Source organism: Pelobates fuscus, chromosome 1, assembly GCF_036172605.1.
Source record: "Pelobates fuscus isolate aPelFus1 chromosome 1, aPelFus1.pri, whole genome shotgun sequence".
Lineage (NCBI taxonomy): Eukaryota > Metazoa > Chordata > Amphibia > Anura > Pelobatidae > Pelobates > Pelobates fuscus.
Genome location: NC_086317.1, coordinates 470,045,260 through 470,061,911, shown reverse-complemented (window position 1 = coordinate 470,061,911; position 16,652 = coordinate 470,045,260). Strand labels below are relative to the sequence as shown.

The following is a 16,652-nucleotide window of genomic DNA, read 5'->3' as shown; positions in this document are numbered from 1 at the left end:
TATGTTATTTTATTTTATTTCATTGTATCCCAGTTAAGCTTACTCTATCATTTTAGCTGTTTAATCGATATACCTAGAAAATATAAAATTGTGCGACTTATCATGCCACTGTCTAACTGATATGAACCTTGAAGTACGCTGTTGTGGCGTCCGTTGATGACATGTAACCACCTGCACAACAAAAATAAAGAATTAAAAAAAAAAAAAAATGCTGTGTAGTAATAAACCTGGCTTCTCTTCTCTCTGCAGGTCGAGCTGAATCGCAAGTACAGAATGCACACACCACAACAGAAAGTGGCCAGTTCGATCTACATCAACTCCCGGAGCGTTTTCTTTCGGAAGGAGATGAAGGAAGGACGATACGTAATCATTCCAACCACATTTGAACCTGGTCAGACGGGGGAGTTCCTCCTTAGAGTATTTACCGATGTGCCTTCAAATTGCTGGTAAATACGTTTTTATTGAAAAAAAAAAAACATAATTATTCTGTAAAATGTGTATTATTTTTCATATGTACATCTCACTTAAAAATGTTGATTGCTCTTGAATGCCACAATAGAAAAAGTATGCAGCTTATGTAGTGGGCACAATATCACCGTATGTAATATATATGGCTCTTTAGATAATATAATAATAGTATATTGGTAATGTCTACAGTGCTACACATATTCTAATATCCAGACATAGAATGTGGCAGCTATGTTTAGTAACAATTTTATTTTGGTGGTGTAATTCCAATATTTGGGCTGGTGTACTCAGTTTTACAGATCGTGCCCAAAGCATTAAATTCTGTGTCTGTTCAAACTGTAAACGTATTAAAAATTTTATTGTCAGCTCACCAAAGTCCAGTACACAGTGCCTTTCCAAAGAGACAGGCCCTGCTTTTAATGTACAAGTTCACACTATTTTATTGAAACCTTAACCCCTTAAGGACCAAACCTCTGGAATAAAATGGAATCATGACGTGTCAGACATGTCATGTGTCCTTAAGGGGTTAAACAGATTACACGCGCGCATATGATATGCATTCCATTGTTTAATCAGTGTCTGCTAGGAGCTTTTTTCGCATTCTGACAGTTCTATAATCACCCAGTAAGCGCTTGTAGCAAGCTTGCCCCATACGCTCACTAGAAGAGAGCCAAAATATTAAAATGAATCCTGTGATAAATGGGAGTCAAACCTTTCCTTTACACATTTCCAAGCATGCAAGGATCTTTAGAATACATTTTAAGATTGTATATGTTTGACATGCCAGATAATCACACCTTGAACTGCGTGCTTTACCGTGTGCAAGCTGGTCTGGTATATTACCAAATACGAAGTTATTGAACACTTTCTCTGTTACTTATATGGCATGGCTTCAGTCTAGTATTCATCCGACATAGACAAATTATGGCACGTTAGAATATTATGTCTGGTCATGGACTCAGAATGTTCTTGTAACTCTTGTAGGGAGGGCTGTTATGTGCAGCAGCTGAAACTGACAGCAGGAGGCACTGTGCACACTATAATGACCTGGTCCCCCTCGGTTTCATAGTGGGACATTGACTTGTAAAAAAAAAAAAAATCTGCAAATTATAACTTTGCTACCTGCCGTCCCACCTGTTATATTCTAATGAAATTAAAAACATTAGGGAAGTAGCAGTGATAGAAAGTGTCTCTGGCAGCAGTTACTGATCAGCTGGGCACGTGCTGACGATGACGATGAAATATGTCCTTTTACACCAGTCAAGCTGTAAAGCAAAAAATAGAGACAAGCGGTGCCAGCATGTCAACAGTTTATAGCAATTTAAAGAGGGGCGAAAGGGATTTATTTACATTTCAATGATCCGGCAGTTGGGTTTATTCAAAATCCTTCCACGTACAAGTGTGCTGCGAGCCGTGAGAAAGCAGAATGAATTCTGAACGCGTGGGATGTCGGCAGAAGTTATACATTACTTTGTTATTAACCGCCTGCAAATAACAAAGTAATGGTGAATATGGAGGGCACGCAAAATCTTTTAATAAGGAATCTTCCATCTCCCGTTCTTCTTCTCTGCACTTTGAGGTTACCCATGTGCTGAAATTGTTCTAAATTCGCAATATACTTTGCATAGATGACATTTTATAACAACTTACAATCTGGTTAGTAGATTGCTGCTAGGGCTAAACAGGAAAAAAAAAATCAATTTATTTTAGTTTGGTTTTTACTACTTCATAAATACACACTTCTTTAAAGGGACTCTCCATTTCCCAAATACAAAATAAAAGCACTGTTTAGTACACATGCCTCAATGAAAGCATGCATGTATTTAATTATGCATTTCTTCATTGGGGGTATATCAAAACACAGCTTGCAAAACCTTCATATCTCTTGTCTGCCCAGACTTTCAGTGTCTGTCCAATCACAGACTCTCCAACGCAGCTCAATGAGTAGTCTTTGCAAGGCAGGTGCTCTGAGCATTTACTGCATCTTAAGTTTAGTTCCACTGATCTAACCAAACCAGGAAGTAACAAGATTAGTTGTTTGACAACCAGGAGGTGGAACAAAGTTAATTTATAAAAGTGCCATTTTCCATTGAATTCTGTACTATGTGCAAACTGAAAAAATAGTGCATACTCTCCAAATATAATGTTTAGTTTTTTGTTTTGTTTTTAGCAAACTAAAGTGCTTTAGTGCTCTGGAGTGTCCCTTTAGATGTGTCATCATTGAGCCTGGGCATGACCGTTGAGTTATTTTTTTTTTTTTTTTTAATTCTTTATTTTAGTGTGCAACACAGAAATAGCATACAGGCTGGTAGCGCCACAACAGCATCCACCAGCTTAATGTGTTCAAACATTCGTATACAGTGTCATGGCATGAGAGACAGTTGCACTCTTTTCTTTTTTAAGTTAAAGAAACAGGCTTCATTATAGATAATAGTATAACACTTGAATAATAAACATAGTAATGCAGGCTCTGGTAATGGACGTAAAGTGAAATAAAAATGAGTAATTGATGCTTAACAGTTAGCTGCGTATATCAAGCTGTATCTCGATGACATAGTGCTTCTATATCTGCCTTAAGCAGTTGGTCGAGTATCCTTATGCTGCTCTAGTCTATCGTGTATGTAGTGTGGGTACAGATCGCTAGACAGTTAAAAATGCTAGCGTAATTAGATTAGGTAGTCGCTTAAGTTAAACAGTGTGCCTAGGTTGCTATCCAAGACGTGCTATGGTAACCGTTGAGTTATTTTTATGAATAGGTAGCTTTATTGAATATACAGCAATATTGGACTTGGAACTCCACTGATACACAGTGATACAAAGAACTTATAATTATGGCAGTTTACAAAGGGTGTGGATCCTCACCACATCAAATTTACTTATATGGTTAAGAATTTGAAGTTTTATTTAAAGGGACACAACTACAGCTTATTGTATTTGTTCTGGTGAGTAGAATCATTTCCTTCAGGCTTTTTGCTGTAAACACGGTCTTTTTCAGAGAAAATGGTTTGGACATATGGCCACAGCAACACTTCCTGACAAATCACTTCCTGAGTGTTTGTTCCCCCTCACCTCCCCATGGTCCCCTTCTTTACTCGCCACTAGGTCGTAATGACATCTGTCAGGAATCAGAAACCGTTCTTGAGGACAATTCAAATATAGATATCAAATTAGGTTTAATAAAACAGTTCATACCAGGATGACGTCAGAGAGATGTGTTTCGTTCACAGATGTGTTTCTCCTACTAACCTGAATTTCCTGGAGAAATTTTGGGTATTTAGAAACTCTGAAACCTTTTTCTATCCTCTTAACCCACATCACAAAAAACACATTGTGCAGCTTTTTCTTTTTCTTTTTCCCATGTATGATTGTTATTCAATGATTATACAGGGTATAAATGGTACAGGAACGTATGTTAACAGTTTCAATCAGTACAGTGTTTTGTTCAAGAGCGTAGGTTAACATAACTAACCCAGTTGTCAATCACAATCATTATAATGCAGTCATATCTTCAGTTTCAACGTGTTGCACAATCTAATACAAAAGATAACAATGAACAATTGGCATGCTTTGTACATACATTATATCCATTATTCCCAGAAGAAGGTGGACATTCTATGTGCTAAACTTCCTGAACATCCATCCCTGACTGTGTTAGTATTGGTTTTACTTTCATGTCAGTTTGATGGGAAATTTATATTATTTGAAAGCTAAAGGTTTTGTACCGGTTAGCCAGGTAATGTTGTAAACAGCGTAAATGTCTAAAAGAGACTTCAAAGTATCCCTCAACTTACAGGTGTCTTCAAACATCAGACCTCCAAACTAAAACTCCCATGAATGCTTGCTAGATACAAGCTGCTGTTTGGCTGGGTAAGATTGGAGGTTGGAGTTTGTTATTTGAACACGTGGCATACAATGTCACGGGCAGTCCTACCGAAAGTATAGCCGAAATCCCATATCATTTGTTTGGTTTTAGTTTTATGAAACTGTTTGAGTTATTAACTATTATTTAAAGAGCCGCCCACATTCTCTACATATCACATCTATATTTGTTATTAATCTACTGATTATAAAAGATTAGAGAAATGATATTAACGATCATTTTATTTACTGAATTTATTATCTTTCAGTTTGTTTATTTTTTTTAGCTTCACTGAGATTCTGAAATCTGAATGTAATGCATACACAAACAGGCATATCGAACATATGATTCATCCTAGATATCAAACACAAACCACGCCACGAACGAAATCCGTTTTTATCATTGTATCTGGTGTTTATGCAGGAAGGATTCTGTAACCTGGAGATGGCAGAGGGCATGACTGTCCCTGCTTCATATTAGCGGAAGTGATTTATCTGTTACAGGACAAAACAAGTCACTGGGTTACCCTATGACTAAGTGAGCCAGAAGTCAAATCATATTGAAACTAATAGATATAATGTGCTGTATACAGGGTTTTAAAGGGGATTTTTTTTTTTTTTTTTTATATTTTGTTTTTTTTCTTACCATTTTTCTTTCTTTTTCTTTTTACATGTGTTCTGGATATCAATATTTTATATTTTGAGCAGTTGCCTATTATCATGCCATATTTCCCTGACATTTCCTGGCTTTCTCGTCTATCTGCTCACGTTGCGGGGAGTCCAGAATGTGCGAAAGACTAAACTTACTGAACTTCTGTCTTTTTTTAAACATAAATTGCTGTGTTGCTGTGCTCATCAGCTGGCTCACATTGCTCCGTCAAATTCCCTTTCATTTTATCCCACTACCCCATGTCTATGGAGGGATAGGGTGCCACAAGGTACACCACTCCCCCATCACTTGTTTTGCTTGGTGTAGGTGGGCTGGGTGCCGGTCTATAAAATATATTTCCTGAACCCATTGAATGGCTGGACGTTGAAGACCTACCTGCTAAGGTGCAGTACTCGCTCAGCCCCCAGGAACCTTCACCTAGAGATTATATGTGCTGAACGGAGAGACAATACTAGCAAGTTGCTGGTTTGGAATGCCCTCTTGTTTCTTCCTAAGAACCTTTAGTGAGTTCAGAGAGCCCATTACCTCATTAACTAACCCTGGGGTGCCCAAATACTTTGCATGTGTCCCATGATACTTTGCATGTCTTTAGAATGATAAAGAATCATGGAAGCTGCAGTTTTAAGACATCTGGGGATCTACCTTTTGGGCACCCCAGGGTTAATTAATCAAAGTAATGGGCTCTCTGAATTTAAAGGGTAACTCCAACCCTCTAAGAATGGTAACAAAATACCGACATTAACAACCAAGCATCATTTTTATACTCTAACAGCCAACATATTATGAGTACGGTATATAAAGAAACCGGGAAAGCGATCAATTCAGTAGATAAATGATATAATCGGTATGGAAGATGATATGAGTAAGAGGTTGGGTGGGGACAGTCTAATTTTTTATTTTTTATTCTTTATTTTGGTGTGCAACATAGTATTAACATACAGGCTTGCATTGCCACGACAGCTTCTACAAGCTCAATGTAGATAAACAATTCCATACAGTGTCATGACATGGGAAAACACTTGCACTTTTTTATGTATTAAAGAGATATGCTTCAGTATATCTTGTATTATAATTTGCTTTACAGGTATACGCATACTTAATAAGATAAACTATATGCTTGAAATGATAACAGAAAGAACGAATCGGGTATAAAGCCTAAACTAGACAAGCTCTGCTGCCACGGTGGCTGTAAAGTGATTGATTGTGTAACGCAAAACTTGTGAGGATCAGGCAAAATAGGTAACACCTCGCTAGAAATAGAACTGCTTAAGCATTGAATAGTGGTCCCTACTCAGACAGGCTGTACATCGCTAGTTATAGGAACAGACTAGTGCATTTGTCAGTTAATACAATTGCGAGACAGTCTAATTTTTAATTATTATTTTTTTTTAAATCAGTTGTCTCTCCTCATCAGAGAAAGTCTGTAAAATACTCCGTTATGACTCTAGTGCTGGCCTTTCCAGCAATGCTGAAGTTCCACAGCTTACTGCACATATTTAACCCCTTAAGGACCAAACTTCTGGAATAAAAGGGAATCATGACATGTCACACATGTCATGTGTCCTTAAGGGGTTAAGGTTTGTTTATCTGGAACCCCTTCTTCTACGCATCGTCAATCATGCTTATTGCAGCACAGATATTCATACTGCCCCTCCGGTTGTTCAGGATTGGTATGTTTTTGATTTTCACTGGTGTGAACCTACTCAAAGTATAGTCAAGACTTCTTTCTCTAATGGCCACATTCAGTCAAAATGTCATTTTTGCAGACGTTCTATGTAGCATGTACATTGCAAGTAAATGGACATAGTACTGACAGGTGACCCAAGAAAAAGCCAGCCACAAGGGTATTTATAGTAAAGTTCTGTATGGGCTACATTACTATGCTAAATTATATGTTTTGTAATGTGTATATAGAATTAATTTGTCACAATGTTGGATACACTGGAACCCTATCTTTGTTTTGTGTGCTTTTTAGTGAGCTACAATTGGATGAGCCCAAGAGGACATGTTGGTCAGGAATGTGTGGATTCCCACAGGTCGTGTCGCAGGTCCATGTGGTTTCTGCTGCGGGACTCAAGAAGCAGGACTCTGATGGAGGTAAGTAAAGATAGTTGATGCTGATCGCCAGACTAATCCATGTGATGGTAGTTCGTTAGGTTAGTTGAAGGTTGGATCTCAGACAGCTCAATGGGTTTTCACCCACGTGAATTGTGACTTGATTGAAAGAAGTATTGTTTGTACATTGTGTTACTATCGGTGAAGATCTCACAATAGAGATTAGTAGCTTGTGCTTTCAAACCACTTTGTGAATCTTTCTCAACCACTTTTTAAACACTACTGTACAATTAAAATGTATAAAAATGGGGAATGGGCTGAGGACCCATGATACAGCACAATAGGTGGACAGTAGACTGGTAGCCCGTAATTTAGAAAGCCAAGTGATAAATGCTAGACAGAGGGCGAGCTGAATATCTATGCAAGCATGTAAAGTAATCTGATAGTTCTGTAAACAGTTATTTTGTTTATATATTTTCACTTTCCATAGGAGCCGATCCATACGTGATCATAAGCTGTGAAGGAAGCAAAGTGCAATCATCAGTGACCAAAGATTCTTTAGACCCAAAGTTTGATGTCAAAGGGTTGTTTTATCGGAAGAAGCCAGGCCAACCTATCATAGTCCAGGTAAAGTAAAATATGTGTGTGTATTTATGCGATAAATGGCAATGCTAAATAAGCCAGTCGCCCACCAGTACCAAGGCAATCTCAGAGTGGGTCCCTCACGTTTTCTTTTTTTGGTGATATTTTGCTTTGGCAAATTTTTGGTGCAATTTATTAAATCTGTTGTTTTTTTTTGTTTTTTTTGCACCATATCCTCGTTTTTCTTTTTTGGATGTGCACCATTTCTCTGAATGTTTTTATTTATTTTATTTTTTTTATTACATTTTCGCCACGTTTATGTTTTTTTGTTGTTGTGTTTTTTTTGTGTGTGTACTGATGCTGTGACAGTGAAAATCCAAAGTGTTGATCTGTATCATGGGACCAGCGTGAGTAGAGTGCATACATTAAATGCCGGAGCGCGCCAGTATTATTTAGCTGCAGATTTTTTTTCAGCTATTGGTAGTTACCGTGTCTAACAACTGCTTTTTATAAACCTGTGTACAAACCAATTTAACAATGTGTGTCCAATTTCGTTCCCAGGTTTGGAACCACAATGTGATCAAAGACGAGTTCATGGGTCAAGTGGTTCTGTCCGGTGACCCCAATAATCAACCAACTCAGCACAGCCTCCAGCTCCAAGATAAGAGCAACAAGGAAAATGCAGATGTCTCAGGAAGCCTTCAGCTTGTGCTTTTCACCAGCAGTAGCCTCACTGGGATCTAAGCGGCAGGGATCTCCCAGTCCATACCGAACTAACAGCAAACCGAGCTGTCTGGCAGGTGTGGTCCCAAACCGGTGCCTTTGGACATCCAAGGGCCTTTTTCTAGCCCGGTAGATGACATTTCTAAGTTTCTATATTGTAGCCAATATGGTTAATATTTCACTATGCCAACAATGTATGCAAATGAAGTGACACAAAGTTATTAGCTGCAAGTATTGAATACCTTGCATGGAATTCTAAAATTATGATTTCTTAGTATTCAACTTTATAAAGGGGAGACCACATTGTCCAGAGTTTGCGGTCAGTACGCGCAGAGGGTACGTGCTGCTTTCACCATAACTGTTCACAAACCCTGAAAAGTACCCGCGGCACGCACAGCCGTAACTTCCCTTATTGCATACCGAACAGCTTCTATGTTTTAACCTCTTGATACTCTATAGATTCAACTAATGGGGTTTATTTATTGAACTGGGAATTAAATTGCACGTTCAGGGCAAAATAGCTGAACTGACAAATTGAGTTGAAGGATTTTTTTCAATTCGGTTACTTTGGCCTGAAACGCAGAGTTCCCTTGTCGGTCCTGCACAGTTTAGTGAATAAGCCAGTTCGATACATTGTTAAAACATTTTGATGGAGTATAAAAAGTTAGAAATGTATAATATAGACAACGGCATTAATCTTACATGCATAATAACTGCAAAGCAATATTGATAGTGTTTCACAACAGCAGGCATGATCAGTCCTGAAAAAATGAACGAACCCGTGCTTGCGTTTTGTCAGACTCTGCAAAATAGTTGCGCCCTTAGAAAGGCAAACAGGATGGCTGAGTGGCTGATTGGTACATGTTGCTTTGTGGCTATTTAACGGAGTTTATCGACATATGGTTATGTTGAGATTTTTTTATACTCCTATTAAAATAGTTTTTGCAATATATCTGACCATGGTATTTCATGCTGGGAGATCCATCTAGAACCACAACTGCTATGATGCTTGGCCAGCCTTAAGAATGCAAAACATCATGAGATTTGCATTTCTGCAGCAGCTAAGGATCTGCCCGATGTTAGAGTTTGCGTGTAATTTGATGATTTGTTCCAGTGTGCTCACCCCCTCCCCACCCATCTTTCTGTTAATCTGAATGCCAAAGCATTGTGTTGCTGGGACTCTGCCGCATATTTTATTGTGTAAATAGTTGACATACATACAGGAATGCTCTTTACAATGTTAACTGCATGCCTACCAGAGCCAAACACTATCCAATATTGCAATTTAAAGCAAATCTCTATTTAAATGGCTGTGTGTAATTACCAATCTATTAGGAGTATTTTTTTATTTTCTTTCAATTATTTGCTCATTGGCATTCGAATGACTGGATGTTTTTGACATTAGGAGAGAGACGCTCTTGGTGTAGTAATCATTATAGCAACCCCTAACTATAATATCAAGTATTTACAGGGAAATATCCAGCTGCTGGACTACAATCCTCACAATCCTTTGCCAGCTTTAGATTCCTTTGATCAATTTACTATCAAAGGACTGAAGTCAGTCTGGCCAAATAATGTTTTTTGGGGATATACTTCCATAACTCTTTGGCAGGCTGAAGGTGGCAGAACATCATGAGATCAGTTGTCCTATCCTAGCAAGGTAGGTCACAACTCGAGGCCCCAATGATCATAATCACAGCGAGTTAAAATGCAGAAACTCATACAACAAATATTAAAGGCTTGTGCTTGGAACTTGATGTCCACCCACCCTGATACTGCACATTGTGAAAAGATAACTCGCCTAAAATCTGCAGTGCCAAAACTCCCTATCGTAATTACAAGAAAATTATACTGGACATCCTACGTCTTTTTAAAAAGATCTTCAATAGTGGCAATATATATATATGTGTATGTATATATATATATATTTTTTTTTTCTTTCATATTTCTGCCAATGTGCAAAAAATACTATATATATATATATATATATATATATATATATATATATATATATATATAATTTTTTTTTATTTTTGTCACCTTTTGGACTTTTTCTTAACCATATAATTAACATTAATTTGAAGTATGAAGCTTTGCCAGAAGGAAAAATCGCAGCTCGTATGGAGAACTTGATTCTATGATATGTAGGGAAACCTCACAATTGTGTATATAGAGGTAGCATAATACCACTAATAATACAGCCAGTCTGCAGCCAGTGTTCTTAAAAGTGTCAAAAGGTTTTTAATGCATTCTAACTGCCAACTACAGAAACTTGGAAAATAGATTTTGCTATCTAATTAGTAAATTACACTTTCAAGAGCATTTTAATCTTAAATCCTTAAGTTCTGAATTTTGTTTTCAAAAACATAAATTTGTGTGTACGGACACATTCAAGGACATATAGATACAAGGATCCAGAGCGGCAAATTCACAAAATCCTGATTGCCACGGAATTGAACAAAAGTCCTGATTTTGGAAATCATCAGCGTAAACTTTCCAATTCTGACCTCGATTTAATAAACTTTCCAAATAATTCAATACGGTTCGAAAATCTTTTCAGCTTTGCTTATCTACAGACGCGACGTTAAAGTCCATGGGGATTTTTGTAGATAAATAATTTGGAACGTTTTTGTATACAAATTGGTATTTATCGAACGTACCCCAATGTGAGCATATTCCGCATTATAATTAACAGTTCCGCTCGTTGTAACCGTTCGGGAGTATTATATAATATCTTTCTACAGATTTTAGGGCTCTGAGCAAAATAATTTTTATTTCGTACGTACTGACTTCTAGAATTTGTAGGGCACCGTTTTAAATGACTTATTACTAATCAATTAGACTGACAAATACTATTGATTCTATGCTAATGTGTCACAGTTTACAGGAATTCAGGAGAATTCTCTAGAGCGTAATGCACTGATCTTGTAACTTTATTAAGAACCCAGGTCAATGTGGCACAATGGGCTTATCTTCAATTCAGGTTCTATTTCTGAGTTTTATTAAGTAATGAAAGTAAGTGATTTCTTCTGGCTAAGTAGATTTTAAATGTCAATGTTTTTCGGTTGGTAAGTTCTGTTCTTTAAGCATGCTTTCTCTCCTTAAAATTAGACCTGAAGCACCTAAAATGTAGCACTCATATTCATTGCCGATCTTTCTGTGAATGTCTGAAAGTGAAGCGTTATGGACAGAGGTCAGAGAGGATTATATATGCAAGAACAGATTTGGATTTTGGAAGGATCTTGGAAGGTTTTTAATAAATGTCAGAATTTAACATTTTTAATGCTTATCCGTCAAGAGACATGTCTGGAGTGCTCATAAATGTGTTTATTGAATGGATTGCAGCCTTGTTTTTAACTTCCTACTTTACCTGATTTAGAAAGGTCAACTGCAAAGCGCAGTATGTTTGTAAAAATCCTTTGAAGCCATAAAGGTGACATACAGGTTATACACCTCCTCGAACACAGGGGCCAAAATGCCATGACTTATATTTTTGTTTTCTCAATATTCTTTCAATTTTTACATGTTTTCATACAATATTAAACTTCAATTTGTGGCTTTTTTTTTTTTTTTTTTTTAATATACTGTGATTGCATAATTCTATGTTACTTTCTTGATTCAAGGTTTTGGGTGTTTATAGTTATGTTGAAAATTGGTTACATTTTATATTTTTATGATTATTTTTCTTTTTTAATTTTTGTATATTTAATGAGCACTTTATAATCACCAAGATGTGTTATGGAGAAAACTTTGCATTAAACGTCTCTCTCCTTCGATACATTGGTTTCTTTATTATTTGTTGCCATTCGCCTTCTGATAATTTATTATACTTTATAAAGCACCAACATACGCCACAGCGATGTTCAGTAGATTAATAGAAAAATACATGTAATTGCAACAAGACCAGTTTGACATAGAGGGGTAGACTTATCAAGTAAACCTTTCAGGTTTAAAGGAGCACTAATATAGGGTCAGGAACACAAACATGTATTCCTGACCCTATAGGGTTAAAACCATCATCTAGACCCCTGGTCCCCTCATGCTTCCCTAAATATAGTAAAATCTTACTTGTATTCAAGTCTGGAGCTGCTTGCTTTGTCACGGTTTCCTTTGACCAGCCCACTGCCTGCTGATATCAATTCAAACACAGCCCTGGCCAATCAGCATCTACTCTTAGAGATGAATTGAATCAATTAATCTCTATGAGGAAAGTTCAGTGTCTGCATGCAGAGGGAGGAGATACTGAATGTTTGGATGCATTTTAGGCAGCCATGACCCAGGAAGGATCTCTAACAGCCATCTGAGGAGTGGCTAGTGAAGTTATCACTAGGCTGTAATGTAATGCAGTGTTTACAGCAAAAAGCCTGAAGGTAATTATTCTACTCACCAGAACAAATTCAAAAGCTGTAGTTGTTCTGGTGACTATAATGTCCCTTTAAGGAAAGTGATTATAATTCTCTGAAAGATATTGAGACAGAAAATAAAAATTACTAATGCAGCATAAATATGGCATTCATTTTGCATGGATACATGTTGGCACATTTTTTCTGGTTCATTAGAAGTACCCGACTGAGTACCTCCGTTAATGGATGCTCCTAGTGCTTCCTGAGGACTACAAGCACTCTGGCAGACACCACAATCACCGAATCCGAGAAACCTTTTAAATTCTCCCAAGCATATGAATGCTGTAGACCATTGAATAGGAACCATACGAATAGGCTTGTACTCCTAGCAGTCAACTGGAACAGCATGCAATAAATCCTTCCCCCCAATAATGAGACGACACATCACTTTGAGGGTAAAACAGGAACTCTGGACTGGCTCATCCAGCCTGGCTTTTATTTCCAACTCACGCATACAGGCCACACCCAGGGGGAGGCATAAAAGAACCAATGACATAGATGTTACCTCCCACACATCCCCTCCCCTTAGTGTGACACATAATCCCATTATGCATACAGTGTAAAATATACTTTTACACAACTTTCATAACTTTAAAACCATACATCACATTCACATAAAAATACATATCCACAATCAATCCAATCAGGGGAACAACATATTAAAAAATGGCATGAATCCGACCAGGGGTTCAAAAGTTACTAAAAGTATCTTTTGTTCCTTTCTGGCTGGCAGAAAAACATCCCCACAATGCACCCTGGTTTCCTCCCTTCTGCCCTGGAGTTAATTGGAGAAGTAATCCAATTACCCAGGACTAAAGGCAGACTCCATTAACCACATGGTTGCAAAACAACATAAAACACTTTAAAATACATAAAGTCACATTTACACATAACACACAGACATTTCACCTATCCCCAGATAGCTGGGATCTGCACGCACAAAACTACCGAATAGCGCGCAGATCCTACTCACACAGTACAATTGCCATGGAGCTAAAGTCTTTCCCATAGTCTTTCATTATATGAATAGGCTCCATGGTATGGCTATCTGGGGTATCACATTCCCATAAAGTCTGGTCCATAGTCCAAAGGCAAGAGGCGGGCAATCAGCCCCCTCCAAGGACACGTGGCGAGGTCGGTTTCGCCACATACAGCATTGCACCATATTATACCACAATGTTCAAAGATATCTTTAACATTAAATGGACACTACAAGCACCAAAACAACTTTATCTTAATGAAGTGTTTTTTTGTTTTTTTCGGTGAATAGATCATGCCCCTGCCGCCTTATTGCTCAATTCTCTGCCATCAGAACTAAATCACCTTGTTAGTGCAGCCCTAGCCATACCTCCCCTGCATGTGACTTGCACAGCCTCCTTACACATTTCTTGTGAAGATCGATCTGTAATGTTTCAACTTCCTTAATTACACAGTCTGTTTAATTCTGTATGTCTAATCTCTTGCTTTTAATAATCATCTAGAGTCCGCAGGACCCTCTCCTGTGTGTGACAACTTCTAAAGTAAACACACTGTGCTGTAAGATCTGATTGAAAACTCAACCACTTTTACTGTAGATTGTTGTGAGTCACAGCCAGGGGAGGTGTGGAGAGGGCTGCATAAACCGAAAATGATTTCACTCTTAATTAAGTATTTTAAATATTTTGTTATATACTTCTATGCAGTTGGCATTTTCAGCTTAGACACTCGGCAAGATGTGTGGATCCCACAGTGGTCATAATGTTTTCAGTTTAATAACCTTTTGTGAACCAGACCCACACTCCAGATAAGCAGAACATTTCAGTTGGCAGACATTTTTACTAGAGAAATGTAGATATCAGTCCAACGAATGCAGTATTTAGGGCAGGGATAAATACACACACTGCATCCACTAAACACACTTCAAACACACTCCACTACTTCAAACACATCCACTACTCAAACACACTCTGCGTTCACTATACACACTGCATCCGCTATACAAACACACACTCTGCATTCACAGCACAAACAGTATCTAATACACACAAACACTACATCCATTACACACATTATAATTACCTTCCACTATACACACCACATTCAGTCCTGCATCATTGTCAGCGGACTAGGTAGGGCGTGGGCGGGCCCGTGGGGGAGGGAAGGGGGGGCCCAGACCTTTTGCTTTGTCAGGGGCCCCAAAATTTCTGATGGCGGCCCTGATGGGAGATGTAGTCCACACCATCTAGAGTGCTGCAGGTTGCCAAGTCCAGGGTTAGAGTGTTAAACTGGAATAAAAGAGGGCATTACTCTACACTAAGAATCACTGGTGTTTGTATCATTATTCGGGTGAGGCAACATGCCTGTACAACATGGCTTAGTATATTCAGATCTGCTGTTTATGTAGATCCCTTCAGACACCGTATTAAACGATTAGTACCAGCACGAGCAAGACTTTACCGATTTGCTCCATCGCCTCGCTAAGTCCTCAGCTTGTAAAATGTATAAAACTAAAACAATTGGGAGATAAGCACTCATACAGTCGGTGTCGCTGTTGTATTAATTACAATACTTAATAAAACATTCACCAATAAAGTGCTAGTGTTTTACTCACACAAAAGTGACGTGGCATTTACTCTTTTCAATTACACAGCTTTATAGATCAAAAGGAATCCTCTAAATCTCGATATAAAACCACACAGCAAAATATCTACAAAAAACATTATACAAATGCAAAGAAATGGTGTAATACTGTTAAAACGCCCCAACAATTTGCTATTGCTTCAAGGTTCAACTCACAAATGTAGGTGAGCTTGTCATAAGTATTGGTGATAATGTTGTATTAACATTGTGTAGTATGTGAGAACTAATGAGGATGGGATGGTACTCCCCTAAAATTAGGGGGAAAGACCATCCCCACAAGGAATACCTCTAGATATAACACAAAATAGCGTAATAAACGTTTATTGAAAAAAAAAAAAGCACATACTATACAATAAAAGGTGCTCATGCAGCCGAAAAGTGTATAAGAGGTGATGATGAAATAACTGCTGAATCGCTATTCCAGATGTGCATCGTAGACTCCACAGGCTACAAATGTAGCATTTGGATAGTAGACTAGTTTGACACAAAGTAACACACTCCTTTCTAGGTGTCCTCAAGGTAAAGTGTAATGCACCCAGGATTAAGCCTGTATTATTTATATATAGACAGACAGACAAAAAGAGTACCAACCACTATATATACATATATGAGCAAACCTACTCAAAAACGTGTGCCCTCTAAAACACCAACACAACAGTGAAACCAAAATAAATAAGTAGGAATGCAAAAGGAGGCAGTAATCACTTCTAAGGTGTAAATAGAAATATACAACCTTATAATAAAGCAGTGTGGTGGGCAATATCTATAAAGAAATATATAAATCACACATAGTGTGATAAAAGTATATAGAGAGAGACACGCAGGATGTTTTGTTTAACTTACAAAATGTCAGGCCCATCCTCCTAAATCAGAAATGATCTTCAGAATATTATGGAAATGATCTTCTTTAGCGCTTGTAAATAAAAAGAAACCAGATGATGAGACTTAACACAGCAAATATTTATTACAAATGCACTTACAAAAAGTCCAGATAAAAACAGCATATATCCACTGCAAGGTGGAGAAAAGAATACAGCAGTGCAAGTCCCCAACGTAAGAATCCAACGCGTTTCGTCCACTGGACTTCCACAGGGATGTAGTATCACTCTTCCAAAAGCCTTCATATAAATATGTCGCCGGAATAGCCGAATGGAATCCACCTGTGGTGTAGATGCTATATATATATATATATATATATATATATATATATAGGGAGTAAACAGGTGGGGAGTCTATTTAGACTTGGAATTAGATTACCGATGTAATAAAGCAGG

At 37.7% G+C, this 16,652-nt stretch overlaps 1 protein-coding gene across 1 annotated transcript in view; it reads left to right on the top strand.

Moving 5' to 3' along the window:
* The window catches only part of CAPN5 (calpain 5), an 82,125-nt gene extending 71,869 nt beyond the window's left edge, over nucleotides 1-10,256 (top strand). Inside the window, exons 10-13 of the mRNA XM_063431587.1 lie at nucleotides 250-446; nucleotides 6,972-7,093; nucleotides 7,542-7,678; nucleotides 8,195-10,256. Coding sequence (XP_063287657.1) covers nucleotides 250-446; nucleotides 6,972-7,093; nucleotides 7,542-7,678; nucleotides 8,195-8,377 — 639 coding nt within the window. The 3' untranslated portion in view covers nucleotides 8,378-10,256. The remainder of the gene's footprint in view (nucleotides 1-249; nucleotides 447-6,971; nucleotides 7,094-7,541; nucleotides 7,679-8,194) is intronic.
* Nucleotides 10,257-16,652: the final 6,396 nt, after the last annotated feature.